Raw genomic sequence first — 20,302 nt, 5'->3', positions numbered from 1 at the left:
CCACATCAGCCAGCAGCCGAGACCAAGGACTTGTTTGGCTGCTTTGCGATCCACCACCTGCCTTGTGTCTTCCGCGACTTTCCACCTCCCCAGTGCCTCCCCAAACAAAGCTGTCACAGCCGTGTATTTGCACATCTCTCCCTTCCCAATTTTGATCATAGGATGTTATAAGAGACTCCCTTGTTTGAGAAGAACCGGCTCTCGTGCTGTATTGGCCTGCGCATCCACTTCCCTGCCCACGTTGCTTCCTATGATCGGCATGAACTGTCTAACTACCAAGCTTGCCTGGGTAGTTAAGTGCCCAAATGACAATTGGCGAACTCGCAAGTTCTCCAGGCCCATCTTCAAGTAGCCTTTTCTCCCGCGATATATTGAAGGATTCCGGCCGCGTGCTGGTTTTTAGAGACGTATAAGGCCTGCGTTATTCTGGTGGATCAAGCACCAAGTCTCTTAAGCGCTCATCTCGAACCCAATCAATACCGCTTCCGGCGACAATGGCGCTTGCTGCCCCCTTCATTACCCTCCATCTACGACGGCTCGAGTCCACCTTGCTTTCTAAAATATTTATGTTGCCCTTGTATTGCCCGCTTTCGACATTCTCTGGGGTTTGGCTATGAGTTTTCTCGGCGAGTTCCAGAGCTTCCGTGGCAAGTGCCGTGTTTCGCTGGCTGGCATGAAGATTTTCGACCTCAAGTCCTGCCAGGCTGCCGCGCGCTGTCTGCAAATCTGCGCATATTGTTGCTGCTTTGACCGTGATTTTGTCCCGTTGCTCTATGGTTGGCAACAGGCCCCTTTGAAACCAAATCGTCAGCACGCCCTGGCCGTTGGACTATTTGTTTGAGGGAGTATGTTAGTTGTACCCTTCAACAATTGAGGCTTGCGTCGCTTGGTGGGCGGCGTTTAGTGTCGGTTGGACTGCTGCCACGCTTTCTACAGCACTGTTGCGCAATGCGAGGGTTGCTTTTGCTTCTAATAAGTGTGTTTGTTTGCCTGCCCAGTTGTGCCCAGAGACTTGTGGGCTCTCATCTGCTGACAAGATCGTCAGCATGGAAGGCTTCCTTCTCTTGCTGCACGCCTCCCGCGCCGGTTCTAACCTGATGCATGGTGGCTTCGTTGCGATCGTAAAAGAGCAAGTTCGAGTTGAAGTTGCTGTAGCTGGTCATACAACGTTAAAGCATTGACCTCAGCTTCTGTGACGATGAAAAATGGGTCAGGTACGGCTTGTGACGCCATGTCATCAACAGCAGCAATCTGGGGCTCGGTTGGTGATAGCTTCTAAGTTGTATCTTTGCCCCAGTGGAGCAGCGGAATGGGCCTTCCACAGGTGGGCGGGAAGTACCGACCAAGAGATGATCCGAGCTTACAAGTGGAGACTCTGCTCGGATGACGCGAACGAATGACGCGAACGAATGACACAGTATCTAACACGGTGACTGGCAAGGACATATCTCTGTCAGGGAAGTGCCGGGGCTTTTGATTTCACATGCACAAGCCCGGAACGGCCCTCGCACTGTACGAATACTAACTGGGGTTAGGTATCTCGTCTGCTGAGCGCCTGTGCCTTTCGAGCTTGAACTACCTAGGCAACACGCAAGAAGTCGGCTTCCCTTTTGGCTCACCCTGTGCGCCGACCAAGGCTCCATCTTAAATGTGGGAATATCCTTTTGAACTTTCAAACGATTTTATTACAGAGGCTATTGGGGATTGGTCTGGGCGCCCAAGATTGAGGGGTTCACCGGCCAACCACATCAGGTCAACCGAAACGCAGATACAGCAACACGCCATCGACCGCCTCATCTTTCTCGGCTCAGGCTTCGGCTCAGTTGCTTCCATTTTGATTTCTCCCTCTGGGGACCGTCCTCTTTCGGAAGGCATGCTTTGGCATGGCAACACAGGTGTTGGTCGCCCATACGGGTCAGCGCCTGCAAATAGACGCCTCACAGCTTTCCTCGTACGTCCTCCTGTAATAGCACGCTAAGTTGATGTTGTGTCGATTGACATTTAGTTAGACTCGATGATTTGAAGACTTTGGTGGCAAGGAAGAGCTCGATACCGGCCCAATGTCTCATTATCCTGACCCCGCAGGGGAGGCCGCTGAAATCCCAGACATTACAGACCGAGGTTAGTGACCCATGGTATATCTTTTCCGCTGTGTAGCGGTCGGTTCCTAACAAGAAGCTGTAGAAGGAGATTTGCATTTACGACAGTCGGCTGGCACAGGCACTCTCACCAGGGACCTCCTCGCCCGACCCTAAACCCGAGCTTCCGGTCCCCGAGCGATACGCTATCGAAAGCCCACCGAATTCGATCGAAGAAAGCGAATCCGTACAGTCATGGCAGGAGCTATTCAAGGCCCGTAGTGCTTGGGCGCTTCGGGTGGTCGAGGACTGCCGAAAGATGGCCGCGGTAGTAGAAGACAGGTATGGCGAGATGGAGGTCATGGTGTGCTGTCTCGACGCCGCCGTTCGGAACCTCGAGGGTTCCATCAAGGGGCATGAAGCCAAATACGCGGAACTCCAGAAATGGTTTCCAGAAACGCAGGCCGATTATGGTGCCTTGGCGGCGGGATGGGAACAGTACCTATCCCTCGCGAGGAGCATTCCGGTTTCCCCCGCCATGGTCCGGTTCATGACCGGTTCCGATATTGGTGACGCGAAAGGACGAGTACAACGCAAGGCAACCCTTGAGGATCTGGTGGATTTGGAGGTGGCACGCAAGGCGGGCCGTCTCGCGCCGGCGACGCTCCGCAAGTTCAACAGTCGAGTCACCGACCTCGAAAAAGCTGCCGCCCGCCTGTTTCAGGGGGCCCAGGACCTGTTTCGCGAGTACGAGGGGACATATGGGCGATATGTGGTGCCTCACGGCGGTGAACCCCAGCAGCTCGTTCACGACATAGAAGCCCTGGCCCAGAAGATATGCACCGACTACGAAACGACACTCAGTTATGCCGGCCCTACCCGAGATGCCGTGGTACAGGCCTCCAAAATTGCCGCGAACCACACGCAGCGTTTGTTGCCGAGCGTGAGCCAACGAGCCGTAGAAATGCATGACATGCTGCGCTCCGCCACGCAGGCAAGAAACTCTCTGGCCACGGAATCGCTTGATTTTATGCACGGCATCACCAATATCACAGCGTTGAGCCAAAGTGTTAAGTCGCAATTCAGCGCCGTGAACCAAGAGGAGGATTTTGCTACTTTTGACTACTTGCGATTGATTCAACAGGTCCCGTATATGTATGCTTCCTTCGTCGCAGAGGCCATTAAGCGCCGTGAATGGTTCGACAAGATGAAGCAAGACTCATCCACGCTCGCGAATGAGATGGCCCTGTTTCAGGAGGAAGAAGTCAAGCGACGGCGGCGGTGGTACAAAACGATGGGCCACGCATATGGCCCAGAACTTCTCCGCTCCGACAGCGGTGTTCCCGGCCTTGAAGTGAACCTCCTCGGAGAGGAGGAACGGTGGCCAGCCATGACGTGGAAGGACCTGGAGGATTTCCAAGCGCTCCTGCAAACCAAGCAGGCCGATGCCGGGATTATTGAAGACGTTGGTAAAATGGTTTCAGATTTGGGCAACCCCACACGGCAACAATCTAAACGGATGAAGGCGTTTAAGAACGGTAGCGTTCACGACGCCGCCCTGGGACGCAGTGGTTTGCTGATCCGAGGCGATGACGACCTCTTACGGTCTTTACAAGACGATAAGTCCAAGCTCGAGAGCAAGCTGAAGACAGCCGAGAGTCGCGTGAGGAGGCTTGAGGATTTACTCCATCGGCAAACACAGGTATCTCGACCAAGCTTGGGCAATCTCTTTCAGATTCCTAGTCAGCAACTCTACGACCGAGCTGACTCGAGCATCTCGCTCAAATCCCCGCCTGCCTCAGATGGCCGGAGGGGGTCTGCGGAAGGAACCGACATCCTCACCCAACGTGTTCAACAACTAGAAGCCGAATTGCGCACCGAAAAGGAGCGATCTGCGGCTCTTGAGAAGGACCTTGGCGGGCAAGTCACATTGTACACTGACGTCCAAGGACAGATGGATGAGGTCAACTCCACCAAAAAGGATCTGCTTGAGAACATGGAGGCCCTCAAGCGGGAATTTATGGAAGAACGGAAATCGCTCGAGGACGAGATCAAACGCTTGCAGGCGCGGTTGGAGGATACCGAGGACGAGATTGAAAATTTCGGGGAGTCCAGAGAGAACGAGAAGGCTTCTTACGACGAGACAATCCAGGCCCTCAAGCTCGAGATTGAGCGGCTGATGAAGGAGAAACGTGACGAGGCGCTCAAGTCAGAAGCCAAGATCAGCTTCTTACACGAAGAAGCACGCCTGCAAAGCGAGAGGATAGAAACCCAGGAACGGAAGACCCAAGTCGCACAGAACGAATCCAACAGCTCTCGCAAGAAGCTCGAAGAGCTCAGTGAGGCGGCTGATGTGCAACTCAAAGCGCTACGTGAGCTTTGGGATCAAGTGTCATCAGGCGAACCCGTCCCCGGTGACCTGGCCGACCTTGTTGATGAAATCTCAATAAAAGCTAGCGATGCCGTGGCGAAGATGCGAAGCTTAGACGGTGATATTTCTCTACTCCGGTCGGAGCTTGACTCCGCGCAGAGTGCCATCAAAGCAGCGAGAGTGGAAAAGGAAGCTCTGACGGAACGCGTATCAGACGAGGAGATATCAGCGATTCGACTCCGCGAAAGTTTAGCCGAGGAGAAGGCCAAAGTTCTAGCGCTCGAGGGCGAGTTGTGTGACGGTCGCGAGCAGCTCCGCCAGTTGCGTACCGAAATCGCCGACGGGGAAACAGGTTCCGAATCCCTACGGAAACGTTTGGAAGAAGAAGAGAAGAAGATCACTGTCGTCACAGAGGAGCTCGCTTCTCGTCAATCACAGGTGGGAAGCTTAGAAGAAGAGGTCCTGCATTACAAGGACAAGCTGCAGCGGTCACAGGCCGAATTGTCAAGCCTGACGGCTTTCTTTGATACTCGATCGGAGCACGCAAAGGATCTCACACAGCGTCTATACTCGCACAATGAGCGCTTGATCCACCTACTCGAGCGGCTCGGGTTTTCGGTGACTCGTCAAGGCGGCAGCATGACGATACAAAAGGTATCCCGCTCCGAGCGGTCATCACAAAACGCTAACGATTCGGACCCAAGCTCATCGCTCCGCCGGTCGGGCATTCTCAACAGCCGCGCCGCCGTTGTCAGCAGCACGGACCTCGACCTCCTTAACTGGGTGAACTGTTCGGACAAGGGGGCCGAGTCAGAGAAGTACGATGCTTACATATCCTCGTTAGGATCGTTCGACATGGACGTCTTCAGCGAAGTTGTGTATCGGCGCGTTCGAGATGTTGAGCACATGGCCCGTAAGCTGCAGCGCGATGCGCGGGCATATCGCGACAAGGCGCGAGCGTTGCAGAAGGAAGCGCACGAGAAGATTGCGTTTAAGAATTTTAAGGAGGGTGACCTTGCCCTCTTTCTTCCAACAAGGAATCAGACGACTGGAGCTTGGGCAGCATTCAACGTTGGGTTTCCGCACTACTTTCTACGAGAGCAAGAAGCACATCGGCTACGCAATCGGGAGTGGCTCCTAGCTAGGATCTCGCGGGTTCAGGATCGGGTCGTGGACCTCTCGAAGTCGCTCCAGAACCCCCCGGGATCCGCTAAGAAAGGGGGGGCAACTGAATCCGAATCGCCCTATGACGATGAGAACGACAACCCTTTTGATTTGTCCGACGGCCTCCGCTGGTACCTACTCGACGCTGCTGAGGATAAGCCCGGGGCGCCGTCGACCCCGGGACTCGCTAAAAGTACAGTCGCGGCCAATAATGTTGAAGCGATGGCCGATAGGCACACCCACGGGCGAGGTGGGCCTAAGGGAGGTGTGACTGGGAACCGCGGTAGCGCCGCATCAGGTATCGAAGGAGTGAGCAAGACGCTATCTAAAAGTCTCGAGAGCCGCCGGTCCAGCACAGGCTCTAGGAAAGCCCTCCCATTCGCAATAGGGGTTTCGAGAGGCCGGGATAGTGCTGTCGCAAGTGAAACTAACTCGCTGCGTGCCGTGCGTGCCGATACGCCTGTGCCGACGAGCCCGACGCAACAGCATGGTACAGCTTCCGGCGTCGCGCAGCATGATTCACCACAGGCCTCCTCGCATACTACCGAAACAACACGGGTGATGGGAGCCGGCGGAAAGCTGACGGATGTCGAGCCGAGGCAGCAGCCAGAGGTTCGCAGCGATATGGATTCTTTACTGGGACCCTGACTAGCTCCCAGACCTTAAACTGCTGACAAAGGCCGTTGGTAGGGCCGCTCCCTTAAACCGCGGCACAAGCGGAATGCTACTGTATCTTTGAATCCGATGAAGAGGAGCGTAGTTTGGGATTCGCTCTGGAGCCTCGATGTCAACCACGGGGCGGGGCGTCAGGATCCTTTAAACGGGATTCTGGGGGAAGTTGGTAACCAACAGCGGTGACATGAGGCGGTTCTATTTCTCGCCGGTTGTTCTGCGAGTGGGTTTAAGGGAAGGGCCAGGAAAGATAGGAATGAGGTGGTAAGGTGGATGGCATCGCAGCATGATTTTGTGCGTACTGCTAATAAATACATGTGACCTTGCGATCGGTCAGATTTGCCTCGGTGGCTGCGCAGGTGACCCGTGACTGCATCACGGTTTGGAGGGCAGCAGTTACTCTGCTCATAGGGCAGGCTGTGCTTCGCCCTCACTCGTAGCTTCGACCAGAGGGAGGATCTCCACAACCTTTCGGACGGGCTCCAACCCGGTGCCGCCGACTGAGATTTCGATCTCCCAACGACCCAGTGCTTTGATTCTATCGGCCTCCTCAACCAAGCCCTGAAAATGTATATTTTCCGGGCCCAGTATGACATGGCTACCCTCAGCATCGTTCAATAGCAGCCCCTTGATGTGGGCTACAATATCGGTGGCAGACACGGAGCCGTAAATAGCGAGAGGGGCGTTGTTATGATCCTGCGCAGTCTCTGCATTTGCGGAAGCGACAAGAGGAGAGATGGATTGGGTGGGGGGTGGAGGGGCCGGCACCGGGATCGGTTTTCGGTGGAAGATGAGAGCTTCAGGGATCATGGTCATTAGGAGAGTGTGAGCCTTTTCGGGCTGTGTGTATTGTTTGTTATTAGCATCGCCAAAATAAACGCTGGGCAGTGAGGGGCGAGAAGGAGTTCTGGGGATACATACCGAGGTTGTGAGCACCGCCTTGGGAACTTCAAACTCAGAGGCATCTTCGGCGTCGTCAGCAGCCGCCATCGTGCCAAAGGTTGTATCACGATCGCCAATATCTTCGTGTGTCAGGCCAAGTTCGCGAAATCGCGACGCCGTCATGTACTCGGCTTTCATGGAGGGGAACCATTCGTTGCGCATGCGTCCTCGCTCGATGCGGAACACCGAGTCTGGAATGTGGTTGTCAGCTCCAATCGCCTCGTAGTAGACAGAAACGTAAGGGAAGCGGATAAGTTTACCTCGACGACCAAACTTCGGGATATCCTCGAGCAACCGGACGACAACGCCTTGATCTTTTGGCCGGAGCCTGTTGGACTTTGCGCGAACCTGCACTAACGAGACGGTGCTAGAACCTCCATTGCTGTTGCCGAATGGTTGTACCAGCCTCCTCAGGCATACCAAACATGTAGGTGACCTGCTCGCTAACGGCACCGCCATCGTCGTTAAGTTCGGTTCGGAGGGTCGGGGGGGGGGGACGTGAGGGCCGAGCTGTTGTCTCACGGAATCGTCGTCCTAAGATAAATTTCCCATTGACTTGCAGCTTGGCGGATAATCTTCGGGGTAGTGGGGCTAGAAGCTAAGCGAATTTGGAGCGCGCGCCAAGGCAGCCAAACGTTGGTTGAAAGCTTCCTGTCCCACAGCTTCGACTAAGGGTGGTCAAGTACACAGTACTGAGTATCTCATATCATGGCGGCCAGGTGTCTCTAGTAGTGTTAATTAGATATTAAATGGTCTGCTGATCCAGCCCCAAACTATCAAGCCGGCCTTGGAGGTCCGTCGCCAGGGCTTCAACGATTGCCGTCTCAACAATCCCTTCTTGCCATCCAAGCACGATGCTGATCTCTCCTCCTGCTACACCGGCAACGCTGACGCTAATGGCAGTTCCGGCAACTGTGGCGCCTTGAGACATGAGGGACCGCTGGATCTTCCAGCCTCCACCCGCTTCTTCGCTCGCCGCCTCGGCGATAGACATTGACCCGATATTGGATACTTCCCATGTGTCTCCACGTGGCTTCCCTACCTTGGACAGCCAGAATTCCTTCCAGTTGGACACCCAGCCAAGCATACTCATGATATCGTCATTTGGCACATTGTCTAGGTGCTGTTTCATGCTGCGCCGCAGGCCTGCCGCCACTCTCCATATTTCTTCGGCCGAGGAACCCTCCCGCAGTGCTGTGATGGTAGACTCATCGAAGGCATGGGATTGGGCGGTAACGAAAACGCCAAACAAATCCCGGCTCGACTGAGGCTGCGAGCTGCTGGCAATGGATGACCGTAGGTCGATGGGGGTCGAACTCCGGAACGCCACGGCGTGCTCCGGGGGGACGTGTCGAGAGAGGACGGCCAAAACGAGGGCATGGATCAATGGTGTGAGTGTCGTTTGGTTCGCCCTGCAAGCAGCCAGAATACGCGGCACGGCGACTCGGGGGACTTTGACGAGCCGTAATTGTGTCTTGCATGGCTCGCGGGTGATGACCTTCCCGGTCCATGGCGCTGCGGGTTGATGCCCTTGGAGCCAAGCGGGCCCGAACTCACGCCACAAAACCCGAACTAGGAATCCCCAGGAATTCTTGAATTTAACTAGCTCTTCTTGTGGGGGCTCACGTTTCCCGGCAACGACGCCTGCCAGGTCCAAGGTGCGGCCGCAAAGCTGTGCCGGTCGGCCTGAGGATCGGTTGAGCTCATGGAGGAATGCTGCGTGAAAGAGGGCTGTGCTCCGCCCGTCGGCAATAGCATGGTGTACCGCAAACACCACATCGAGCACTACTAGGTCGCCGTCTAGTTCGGTGTCCCAAGAAAGGACAGTCAGCTTCCACGGCGGTCGACGTTCTATGTCAGGCCAGCGCCGATCATGTAGGTCCTCGAGGATGCCAAGTAGGATAGAATCACGGGCGGCGGGATCCGTGTTTGCCTTTTCGATCAACTCGAAATGGTCTTCGAGATTCATGGACTTCTGTTGGGTAAATTGGGGGCTGGAGGTTTCCTGGCCAACAATACCAAGTGTTAAGGACGGAACAGTCAGAATAACACCGGCAACAGCAGTTTCCAACACGTCTAACATGCTTTGACCTTGAGCCTGAGCCAAGGGCACCGCATATCGGCAGGTGTTTGCCACACATCTATAAAAACCTAAGGCGTGTCTTGACGATGAGTATACCTCGCTAAGGCTGAGATTAGCGACGACAACTTGCCAGCCCCGGAACAGCCGGCTTGGGAGATACGGACATACCACGGCCCAAGGGGGCGAACAACTTCACCCAAGGTGCCCATTGTTGGAAAGTAGGACGACAACCGCCCTGTATGCTTTGGGCAGCAACGGGATACCTGCGTTGCCTGTTGCAAATTGGCTGGCAGCAAGCAACATGTGAGAAGAGCTCGCTATGCACATTACTACACAGTGTCTGACTCCCTTCAACATTGAGGGCCGCGGATCGTTCCTCCACTTGGCAAGCGATACAACGCTAGATAACCCTTGTCAACCGCCAGCGACACCAAGCCCCACGGTAGGTACATACCGAGGTGTGTCGGTAGGATAGCAGCTTGAATTAAGTCGGTAGGGATATATACTTATGGACAAGCCCCAGGGGCGCCTTGTTCATCCATCGGACCCTGTCCCCTCCATCCAGCCTCGCTTTGTTCTTGGAAGAGAGGTAGGTGTCGGCAAAGAGCAGCTACACAATGTCCAGTGCCTAACCAACCCGAAAAGCCTCAATTGCAGCTGGGGACGAATAAGGCCGGGGTATGCAGATGGTGAAAGTGGGCCGGCCACGACTCTCAAGTCTTTATTGGCTGCGATAGAGAGGTTGAGGTGGGGCGCCAGCCTTGTGCTTTCTGGTTGGGCCTCTTTCGGCTCGCCAAGTCACCAAGCCCAGCTGGCGGCTGCGTTGGACAGCACCGACAACGGCGCATGCCTCTGATTGTTGGCTGGGGTCTCAGCAGCGGTGCACATACTTTGCACCATGAACCGCGGGGTGCTGTCATTCCCCGACCTTAAGTTTTTCTGATATTCTGCAGCTGATTTACCATGACAACGCATTGGTTTACTTCGACAGCTCTCGCGACCATTTAGGTAGCGCGACAAGCTTCCAGCGCAACGCGTCCGCCTGGTCCTGATCATCCCACTGAGCGACCCCCGACGCTTCTCGCCAACACGACGGCAATAGAAACACCGACATGGAACCTGACGGGGCTGGAAATGCCGGGAGGGACCCCGATACACGAGCTGTGCAGCCGAATAACCGCTTCACCTCACCGCTCGTCATCAACAGCCCCGCCCGGCGAAGAAGTTTATTCTCACGACCAAAGTCCCAGGAGGGCGCTATTCGCCCGACTAGCTCGGGTTCGATTTCTGACACCAACGCTGCGTCGCCGAACAACACGAGAATCCCGCGCCCCGCCCAGCAACGACCAATCACGCTTTCAGATGCCTACCGGATGGCCGAGGAAGAGGAGGCCGCTCAAGGATCGCCCAGCCCGGCACCGCGATTATGGCGATCTCGGCGCGAATCTACTGGGAAGAAACTGACGAAGCCGAATCCCAACACGCTGGGTGTGTTGGCACGCGGCGGGTCGGATGCGAAGCCTCCAGGACACATCCGCGACGGCAGCCAGAACGAGCGCCCTGGTTCATCACAACAAAGCGACCTCTCGGACAGTACCTTTGACGAAAAGCTGCGTCAGTATGCCCAAGAGCAAACTATTCCGGAAGAACCTAGCCGCCGCAGCAACGGCTTGTTTTCCAGATCCAGGCTCGGGACTAAGATTGTCGAGACCGGAAGGGATTTACTAGTCCGCAGATCCAGTCGGAGTAGCTTGGAGGGTTCCTCCTCTCCGCGGGCCGCCAAGGCGGCGGCAAGTAGTCCATCGCTCTTGCGGCGACTATCTGGGATAAGACGGGAGCCGAGTGACGCGTATTCAGCTCCCGAACCGGCGGATTGGGCTCACCTAGCTGAACATCCTGACGACGAGCCTCTGCAACCAAGCACGACCCCCCCGGGGCGACCTGCTATCGCTCCTCCAGACTCCCATGCTTCCAACAAAAGCTTTGCTTGGCAGGCCGACGCGGATTTTACAGCCGGTGATTTCCAGGTGTCTGATAGCCCACCCGTGGCGATCGGGCGCAGCAACACCAAAATCGACGAAATACGCGCCTTGGAAGCCGAGCTTAATGGCCGCTTCGCCGAGGATTCCAACCAGCAACCAGAAAGCACCATGGCTGGGGACATACGCGCCGTCGAAACTTGGGCCGCTCCGAAGTTACCCAACAAACCTCTCGAGTCGGATCAGGGTGCCGGTGGTACGGAGGCGGCACCTGAGGGTGAGGATAGAGCATCGCGCCCTCGGTCCGTTAGCCGAGCGAGTGTGCGATTGGACGAGCTTAGATCGCGTGAGATTGAGACTCTATCTAGGAGGGCCCTCGCCACGGCTAGGCTAGATGAGTTTCGGGAGAGAAATATTGCGATATCACGTTCGCCATCCCCAGATATTGCACGGAAGTCGAGCAGAGAACCGATACGAGCATTCTCTCCGTTGCGGGATAGATTGCGGAGACGAGAGGATGAAACTGTGGCTGCTACAAGGCAACCCGAAATGGGTCAGACCGACCAGAGCAGCCTTGGACCGGCTCCCCCCACGCTCCACCATCCCCCAGTCAAGACAGTCAGTACCGAAATTCAAGAGGCGGGCGAAGGCCGAGAGCCTTTATCCAGCGGCGCGCAGCCGAAAGACGATACAAACGACGTTATAGGCCTGTTGATCGCCGCCGCCGGCGGCAGCTCAGCGTCAGCAGCGCAGGTAGTTGCGAGTGAACAACCTCCCGCGCCTCGCGGCCAGGGGTCGCTAGCAGAACGTATGAGACAGAGAAGGTCGATTGGCGGCGCTAAGAGCGATGTCAGGCCAACTGTTGGGTTCACCGGCCTCTCGAGGAGTTCATCGGCTGAGTTGAGGGTGGCCAAGCGGGGAAGTTTTGTTCACTCAGACTCTGACCCTACGGAGCGTATAGAAGGGGAAATGAAGCTTTTCGCGGCGCAAGAGAATCAGTCAGAAAAAGGTTCTTTGCGGGCCCTGTCCCCGGAGATCGAGGAGGAGGTACCTACTGAGACGCCAAAACCCACCAAGGTCGACCCTCTCACGCAACCCACCCCTAGGGTGGTGGGAGCGTTTGTCGAGACGCCAGCAACGGTCAAGGTGGAAAAGCCCGAAAGTTCTGTCACAGCTGCGGCTGCTAAGGAAAGGGAGAGTGAAACACTAGAGGACGGCCACAGATATCCGACCAACAGCAGTAACGGGAGTTCCGAGAGCAGCGAGGACCCCGGGCCCTCCTCGTCTACGCAAGGCAATAGGGATGGTATTGTGGCGCGCCAACAAAAGCGTGCGCAATCATCAAAAGGAGACAGAGTGTCCGGGCGATCTTCGTCACTCTCTTCCCGACGCCGTGCCAGGTCACTGTCCCGAAGCCGCAGGCCGTTGGCAAACTCGGCGAAGCCCCCCACGGTCAGAGACGATCTGTTGGAGATCCAGAGAGCCAACCAAATGGATGATTCGACCTTGGACGATCTTGCCGATTTGCTCAACCACCAGGACCACCTTGACCCTATCATCCCGGATGCTCGCTGGATCAAGCCAGAGGAGAACAACAACAGCAGCAGCAGCAGCAACAACAACAGCAACAAGCTTGATGGTCAGAAGGAATTGGAAGCATACGACCGAATGAGTCGCTCACTCGAGACTGGGCTCCTGGGCATTCAAATTGCAAAGCAGGGAATTCAGCGACTCGAGGACAAAGTCGCCCAGGCAGATGTCAAGAAACATTCGCAGCATACGGCACACGACCAACATATTAAAGGAAACCCACCGTCGGATGCAACGGTGACGTACGTCGCTTTCCCGCTGCCTCGCCTCTGGCACCGGCGCCCTAAATTTCGGTTCACGCTCCTCGGCCTCGGCTTGTTCCTGCTTTCTCTTTGGTACATCGCGGAATCATGGGTGTGCTTCCGGTACTGCAAACCCGAGTACTGTTATCCTGGCGCGCCATGCGATTGGTCGGCGGACGACCCGGTCTGGGGCTACGCAATTCCGGTCAAATTGGATCAGTGGATGGCTGGGGGGCAGGGCAGGGAGTTCACACGCCAACTTGGCCCCGAGGTAGCTGACTGGTTGGCCGACCTGCGGGACGCCGCGACCGGGGTCGACATCACCACAGTCGACACGTCTCGCTACAACTGGGAGCAGAAGCGACGATATAGGAGACGGTTGGCTAGGAAGGGGCTCGCCAAGCCCTTTGTTGAACGCCCAGAAGATAAGGCCGTCTTCAACGGATGGAAGTCTGTTAGGGAAGCCAATGCAAAGGTTCAGTCGGCGCAAGAAATGGGGTACGGGGTGAGTGAGGATGAGAGTATCGGTGGTGACCAAAGGACTTAGCACCACAAGTGGTCATGTCAGCGCTCATATGCATACCGCCCCGGGCCACTTGTTGCTGTGGGGCGGCGTCAACGCCCGTGGTGGCTGAAGGACAAGGCATTTTACCTTAAGTGGCTGTATTCCATGTCCGTAAGGAGATGGCCTCGGTTGTTTGATCCAGAATAGCGCCTTCGTGGTTGTGTTAATAAGGGTGGTGGAGAAAAAGTCGGCTGTTATATCAAGATACCATTCATAGCCGAAATGTGTTGTTTTCATTTACTTCCCTCGAGTTCGAATGTCACACGAGCATATGTAGCCTAGCGTTGAGTTCAAGGTATATTCCTCTTCCCTAAATTCACTCTGTCATCTTGACTCCTCCACCCCTTTCCCAGTATCGCGGCCAGCTGCCTTCAACCGCATCGATTCTTGCGCACGCTGCTGTTGTCTCGCCCACCCAGCCTCACCCACCTCTACCAAATTATCTTGGATAAAGCTGCGGACAAGCCCAGCGTCGCAAAGACCGTCTGGGCCTCGTAGACCAGAAGAATCAAAACCAAACGACGTATCGTTTTCTACAATGATCTTTCTCAGGGTGCCGACCACGCATGCTCGCCGTTGGGGTTCCATGGTACTTGGGACCAATTCCTTGATCAAGGACTTCATCTGCTCGCCATTCCTCTTCTGCTGCCACTCTCTCAGCCGTCGTGTGTACTCCACCTTGACGTGGAAGCGGTCGAAAGCTTGATCCCGAACCAACGCTCGCATCTCCTCAATGGACGTGCCGGGGTTCTTCCGAACGAATTTGCCTTCGGCGCGGAGTCCTGGGATGAACTCATTTATCCAACGTCGATAGATCGGGCGGCCCTTCATCCTCCGTCGGTCGTTGGATTTGAGCTTCCTCCGCCCTGCCTCTCCGCCGATGACCCCGGCTTCATCCGCATCACCTTCCGCGTCGCCGTCGGGCGTGTCTCGGTAGAAGAGCCGGCAGGTGGTCGCGTAGTCGAAAAGGGCATCTACCGACTCAAACGGCTTGTCCCAAAAGCCCTCGACTCTCATACCGAGAAAGTGAAGAATCTCGACGGGGTCTTCGGTAAGACACACCCTTGAATGCTTGCGATCGAACTCCTCGATCTCGGGAATGCGGAGCCACAGGGCTTTTTCGTCGACTGTAAGGCCAAAAGGCCTAATGGTGCTTCCGAGGAGGTTCCAGATATCCCCATGAGCATGCTTGTAGAGACTCTGCGAGCTTGTTAGAATCACTGGTTCCCGATCCGCTTCCTGAACACGGCATTTCTTACCCAGTAAAGCTCATCTACGCCTTGGCAAATCCTGATATCGACTTGTATGTATTTGGGCTTCGACTCGTCCACCGCGCCGGCAGTTCCTCCGACATTGGGTGTTTCTTCGGGGGTTATGGCGTGTTCGTTCATGTCTGACGGCCATGGGATCGCCAGGTGCGCCGAGGTGCCGGGCGGGTGAATGATGGCGTACTGCGCACAAAGATCGTGTTTGACATCTTCCATTAGGTCTTTCAGTTCCCTTGGAATTGAGTCACCAGGCGTCTGGGGGAAAACGACACGCCTGTCCAGCGCGACAAGGATGTCGACATCGCCATGGTCCTTTTTTTCCGGCCCTTCGATTGGTGTCGCCACACAGATAAAGAGCTTCCGCAGCGCTGCATTGCATTCGGAGACGACGCGCTGATAGACCACTGGAGGCATCCGGGGCGTGTAAGGCGGATCCGGAACCGCAGAGAAGGCAGAACCACCCATATTGTGTGACGAAGTCGAGCCGTAACGAAAGTTGGGGGCGAGGCGAGGAAGCAAAAAGGGAGGAAATAAAAAAGAATAGAAAGGCAAATTAAAATATGCAGATGCCTTTTTTCTGGTCCTTGAGGTGCGAGGTCGTGAGGCTGTGGTTGGCCTCAGCCTTGCACGGGTGACTACGGTAGCTGAAGGCACAGGAACCAACGAGGAGGGAAAGGATTGGGAGTTATCAATGACTGTCTACTTAATTCATTTTTAGCTGTAATGGGGGCGGGTAGCCACCTTTGTAGCTATTTCACAATTTTGTATCGGTATGACTCTTCCAATACCTAGGCCATTAGGCCGCCAATTCGGATGAGATGGGTCACTCAAGATGTTTGTTTGGCTTGGGGAAAGCTGCTTCCATTCGGGTTGTGGCAGCTCCCATGACACGCCCCTTTGATAGGCCCGTGCGATATTAATAGTGGGGCAGTTTGCTCACTACCTCCCGTCGCTGTGGCCCTCTTTCGCTTCCCTCACCACAAGCCGCCTCAACTCCAAGCAGGAAGGACGATTTGACCTTCAAACGGCATCACACGGTTCAGCGATCTTAGCCATTTGTTAAACATGGAGAACGGTGCGGCCACCCAGGGCGAGGGAAAAGACCCCTCGGGATTTCTGAGCGAGATTATCGGGAATCCGGTGACGGTCAAGCTTAACTCAGGCGTCGTCTACAAGGGTGAGTGCTTATTCTTCCTCCCTTATGACGAATAAAACAGGGCACCGAGGCTGGTGTTGGCTAACTCGATGCTTTTCCGCGGTCTAGGGGAGCTTCAGTCGGTGGATGGATACATGAACATCGCGTTGGAAAAGACAGAAGAGTATGTCAACGGCGCAAAGCGGAGGAGCTACGGTGATGCATTCGTGAGAGGAAACAATGGTCAGTGCCCATTATACAATACCTCTATCCTACAGCCTTCTGACCACTATGTATAGTTATGTATATTTCTGCCGATTGAACGTGGCTTTGTGCTAGAACAAGCTCTAGCCATGACGTTCGCAAGGCCAGTGCTTTGCGAGGAAATAACAGTCCTCGGCGGACGTGCCGAATTCATCCGGGCCACGCAAGTATTACCAGTTAGGTACGGGATACCCAAATATGGGATTCTACCTCTTTAGTACTGTTGGAGGTCTGTGGAAGGGCCAGCTAGCCACCGTAGTTCAAAAGGAACCGGGCTAGAGCCGCGTCAAATAAGGAAGGGATACGCTTCACTGGAAATACGATGCCAATGTCTGATGAGTATGTTCTTGTCTTGTCATTAAAGCTAACTAGCTACTGAGGGGCGAGTTTGCGTTGCGAGTAAAAGAGCGCTTTCAGTGTAAAAGTATCATCCCAAGATGCCCTTGGGCTCCAGGTATTATCATCCTCGAAAAACAACTATTTTGAACGCAGGCAAACAACATATTAAGTGAATGATCCTCCAATTTCCGAAAGTCCGATGCTCACAAGGCGGGGTTGAAGAGTCGTGCAAAGCAACCGAATGCAAGCGAGGCACTCAGTTGATAGCAACGCGGCGCGCCTCGTGCTTCTTCGCCTTGGGCACGATGACGGTCAGAATACCGTTATTCAGGCTGGCCGAAACGGCATCCTGGTCGATGCGGCTGGGGAAGCTGAAGGTGCGAGCAAACTCGCCGACCGAGCGCTCCTGCAGCCAGAACTTGTCCGAAGCCGCCTTGGGTTTGTCCTGGCGGTTCACCTCCTCGACACCGCTGCCGGAATCTTGGGGCGGGGCCGCGGCGGCCTCTTCGCCCTTCTCGGAGATAACGCCAGCAGGCTGCTTGCCGCCCTCGACGAGGCCCGCCGGAGGAGTGCCGGCTGTGAAGGTCCGCTCGGTGAAGCCGCGGACCACTAGAGTCTGCGGGTCGGTGAACTCGATGTTCACCTTGTCACGCTCGATTCCGGGGAGCTCGCCATGAAGCTCGAAGGCGTTGTCGGTCTCGCACACGTCGAATTTGGGTTGGAAGTTCAGGCGGCCACGGTGGCGAGAGCGCCCGTTGTTGTTGTTGCCCTGTGCCTCCCGGCTGTAGTTGTCAAACTCGTCGAGAAGGCGGAATAGGGGCGTGAAGCTCGGGTCGGAGCCGTAGAGACCACGAGTGAAGAAAGACATGTTGGTGGTTGTGGCTTTGATGTTGTTGAGCAAGAGATGATTGTTTTGTGGGAGTATAATAGTCACAAGATTGCTTCGGCTGGTTGTGGAAGCTGTATTGTTTGTGAGTGTTCTGGGAGATGAAGAGGCAGTTGAGGACAGGAAGCCCGTCAAGTCTATATATCCATAATGGCACACGGATAGCACATTCGATCATCTTCTTGAATCATCGCGATCGAGCGATTTGGAGTGCGAGCTTAGCTAGTTGGAAGATGCTGGAAGCTCCCGCATCTGACGAATGTGGCAATGGTTCCATGAAACATGGCTGCGAATGAAGGTACTGGAAACTATCAGATGAAATCATCATCGTGAGAGGGTGGCGAGGCACCGTCTACACACATAGTTTGCGGTTGCCATTTCGGTCACCACGGTCGAGTTGGTTCTAGAACTTACGGGTCGGCAATGGAAAGTGGGGCTGACGAGCGGGAACTCCAACGGTCGACTCAGGCTCGGCATCTACTTCGTACCTTCCATGTAATCCTTCGACCGGTTTGGTCTTCGTCAATCACCAAAGCATGGATGGTTTGTTGGCGTGGGACATAAAACAGACACCAGTACAGGTATTTGTTTGCGTTTTAGCTTCTATCGATGTTGTGTTAACAAATCATCGCATAGGGGGGTATCCAACGGTGACGGGAGCCTGCATCCGGAACCCCCCTGGGACCACGGGCGGGAGCATGCCCAGCATAGGGCCTTGCGCTCGATAGAACTTTCCAATCAGTGTTCTTGCAACCGTCGGCTCGATTTCGGTCCCGTCCCTCGCGATCTTGACCTCTCGGTTCGAGTTGAACGAATTCCGAAGTCCCCTGGTGTGGAAGAACGGGAGACGAGTCGTTGACAGCCACTCGAGCCGGAACGGCTTGCCCCAAGCTTTGGGTTCCGACATGTTGCTCTCTTGGCCACTTTGAACACTGCCCGTGTCCCCCCCGGCCGAGCCGCTGGAACCTTCGTCGTCCTGCCCACCGTCGGACGTCGTCTTGTCCTCCCAGTTTGCCTCCCAAAATATTGTGCCGCGCGCCGAGTCGTCGATGATGCGGCCCCTGGGCGCGAATTCTGTGGGATCTGTGGGGATGGCTTTGGGAAGATCGACTTCGTTCGCCGGTTGCGCGCTCGGCGCGAATTCGATGGCGGCGGCCGGGTCTTCGTTGATAGCTGACGCCATCCGTGCGTAGCCAAAGTACTCGCCAGACTTGTTCGCCGAGAACACCAAATAGACATTATCCGAGGTCTAATTGTGAAGGATAGGTGTTAGCAGAGTTCATCTTTTATTAACCTCTTGCGCCGGAGATGCGCCGTGCTCCTTTCTTACCTTATATGCCGAGTTCAACATCTCCTCGTTGTGCGATTGCGTCGCCCAGATGCTTGTCCGAACACTCAGTTCAAGGTCCTCGACCGTGAGGCTCTTGAGGACGAAGAAACGGTCCTTTTGACGGGGCCTGCCATTGACAGTCGGAATCGTTGCTTGGGATTCCGGGGCAGCTGCGGCCACCGCATCCGGGATGACGCATTTCTCTTTGGTTTCGCCGTCATCGTTCTCGCTAAGACTCGCTTCTTGGATGGCCATAGCCCCTCCCTGCGATGCCGATGCTGCTGGCCCCGTCGGGGCGGTTGCCCCCGCCGGGCCCTCCACGGTGCTTTTCCTTAGCCGACTCACTAGGCGGACCGTCATAAATTTGGAGTCGTGCAGCTTCTGCTGCGCCGCCGAGCAGGCCTGTTCGTTTTTAAAGTTTGCAAACGCACAGTTGCTCTTGGAGATCAAAAACAAAGATTCCAGCCCTTCCGTCTCCTTGCACACGTGGTGGACGAGGCTCATCAGATCTGTCTGCGGAGGTAGATTACCGACCCAGATGGCGTGGCCTTGAGGTGGAACTATATCAGCCCGAGTTGCTCGTTCATTCCCGGTTAACAGAGAGTTAGGCTTACCGCTCTGCCGTGGCTTTCTCGGCGGTCCCCTGACAATACTCTGGCGACCACCAATAACTCCTGCAGAAGAGGAGCGCAAAGTACCCGTTAGTGGTATGACCCTCGAGAGCACTGGGGCGAACGTTGGAACTTACCATTGCCCTGCGGACTGGGCGGCGCCGCGTTCACTTCCTGACCACCGTGTTGTGGTTGTCGGTTTCTGGGATCTTGGTACTGAAGAGTGGCTGGTGGCCTATACTGCCCGGGCGCAGGTTGCCCCTGTACATGGGGCGCCTGGCCAGGAAAGGGCCCTCCAGATGGGTAATAGAAGTGTGCTGGGGTGTGAGGTCCCTGATTTAGAACAATGGAATTCGGGTAATAGCCCATATCTGGCCTTGGGGGCATGGTGGCCGGTGAATGACTGAGGATTGCCGGCTGATAATATTGCGCCATATTGGGGTGCTGTGGAGCGTAGTATTGTTGTGTGGGAATAGAGTTCATCGCACCAGGTGGCCCATACTGAGCAGGTGGCATCTGAATCGGAGCGGTGTATCGAGGGGCACCATGGTATGACTGTGGTCGGTAGTAGTCGTGTGGCACGGTTGATGCTAACGCGCTCATATCGAAGGGCGCCGTTCTCTGTTGATGTGTCATGTTGGGCAGCGTAAAGGACTGCTGTGACGCGGCAGAGGGGCGTGGATGTTCTGCCGTGTGGTGCCTTAACATCGGCCCAGGCTCCGGCGCTGTGACAACGATAGGTTCTTGTCCAGTGAACTCAGCTGGAGCACCAGGTTGGCTCGT

At 55.4% G+C, this 20,302-nt stretch overlaps 7 protein-coding genes across 7 annotated transcripts; 2 read left to right on the top strand and 5 right to left on the bottom strand.

Moving 5' to 3' along the window:
* Positions 1-386: 386 nt before the first annotated feature.
* F5144DRAFT_193554 (centromere protein H (CENP-H)-domain-containing protein) lies at positions 387-1,378 on the bottom strand. Its single transcript, XM_066782836.1, has 3 exons — positions 1,095-1,378; positions 861-1,029; positions 387-791 (listed from the first exon to the last, which is right to left on the bottom strand). Exons 1-3 carry the CDS (start codon positions 1,231-1,233, stop codon positions 422-424), a joined length of 678 nt encoding a protein of 225 aa, XP_066645042.1. The 5' UTR covers positions 1,234-1,378; the 3' UTR covers positions 387-421.
* Positions 1,379-6,690: 5,312 nt separating this feature from the next.
* Positions 6,691-9,310, bottom strand: F5144DRAFT_591790 (alcohol acetyltransferase-domain-containing protein; the record flags this gene model as incomplete). The annotated part of the gene is made up of 4 exons (XM_066790307.1): positions 6,691-7,418; positions 7,488-7,609; positions 7,897-7,919; positions 8,120-9,310. The coding sequence occupies 4 exons, from the start codon at positions 9,308-9,310 to the stop codon at positions 6,691-6,693; spliced, it is 2,064 nt and encodes a 687-aa protein (XP_066645041.1).
* Positions 9,311-10,074: 764 nt separating this feature from the next.
* F5144DRAFT_530546 (uncharacterized protein) lies at positions 10,075-13,668 on the top strand (the record flags this gene model as incomplete). The annotated part of the gene is made up of 1 exon (XM_066786923.1): positions 10,075-13,668. The coding sequence occupies exon 1, from the start codon at positions 10,423-10,425 to the stop codon at positions 13,666-13,668; it is 3,246 nt and encodes a 1,081-aa protein (XP_066645040.1). The 5' UTR covers positions 10,075-10,422.
* A 318-nt stretch (positions 13,669-13,986) lies between these two features.
* F5144DRAFT_509372 (uncharacterized protein) lies at positions 13,987-15,819 on the bottom strand. The gene is made up of 2 exons (XM_066786517.1): positions 14,946-15,819; positions 13,987-14,886 (listed from the first exon to the last, which is right to left on the bottom strand). Exons 1-2 carry the CDS (start codon positions 15,417-15,419, stop codon positions 14,011-14,013), a joined length of 1,350 nt encoding a protein of 449 aa, XP_066645039.1. The 5' UTR covers positions 15,420-15,819; the 3' UTR covers positions 13,987-14,010.
* On the top strand, positions 15,820-16,682 carry F5144DRAFT_568569 (U6 snRNA-associated Sm-like protein LSm6). The gene is made up of 3 exons (XM_066788654.1): positions 15,820-16,131; positions 16,219-16,332; positions 16,389-16,682. Exons 1-3 carry the CDS (start codon positions 16,020-16,022, stop codon positions 16,409-16,411), a joined length of 249 nt encoding a protein of 82 aa, XP_066645038.1. The 5' UTR covers positions 15,820-16,019; the 3' UTR covers positions 16,412-16,682.
* On the bottom strand, positions 16,634-17,825 carry F5144DRAFT_192702 (HSP20-like chaperone). The gene is made up of 2 exons (XM_066782833.1): positions 16,900-17,825; positions 16,634-16,830 (listed from the first exon to the last, which is right to left on the bottom strand). The coding sequence occupies exon 1, from the start codon at positions 17,558-17,560 to the stop codon at positions 16,949-16,951; it is 612 nt and encodes a 203-aa protein (XP_066645037.1). The 5' UTR covers positions 17,561-17,825; the 3' UTR covers positions 16,634-16,830; positions 16,900-16,948.
* A 378-nt stretch (positions 17,826-18,203) lies between these two features.
* F5144DRAFT_485979 (YT521-B-like domain-containing protein) lies at positions 18,204-19,888 on the bottom strand (the record flags this gene model as incomplete). The annotated part of the gene is made up of 5 exons (XM_066785522.1): positions 18,204-18,827; positions 18,909-19,252; positions 19,340-19,468; positions 19,523-19,582; positions 19,657-19,888. 5 exons carry the CDS (start codon positions 19,886-19,888, stop codon positions 18,204-18,206), a joined length of 1,389 nt encoding a protein of 462 aa, XP_066645036.1.
* Between the last annotated feature and the right edge of the window lie 414 nt (positions 19,889-20,302).

This window comes from Chaetomium tenue (assembly GCF_020726465.1).
Source record: "Chaetomium tenue strain MPI-SDFR-AT-0079 chromosome Unknown F5144scaffold_3, whole genome shotgun sequence".
Classification (NCBI taxonomy): Eukaryota; Fungi; Ascomycota; class Sordariomycetes; order Sordariales; family Chaetomiaceae; genus Chaetomium; species Chaetomium tenue.
The sequence above is the reverse complement of the archived record's forward strand: the minus strand, read 5'-3'. Positions and strand labels throughout refer to the sequence as shown.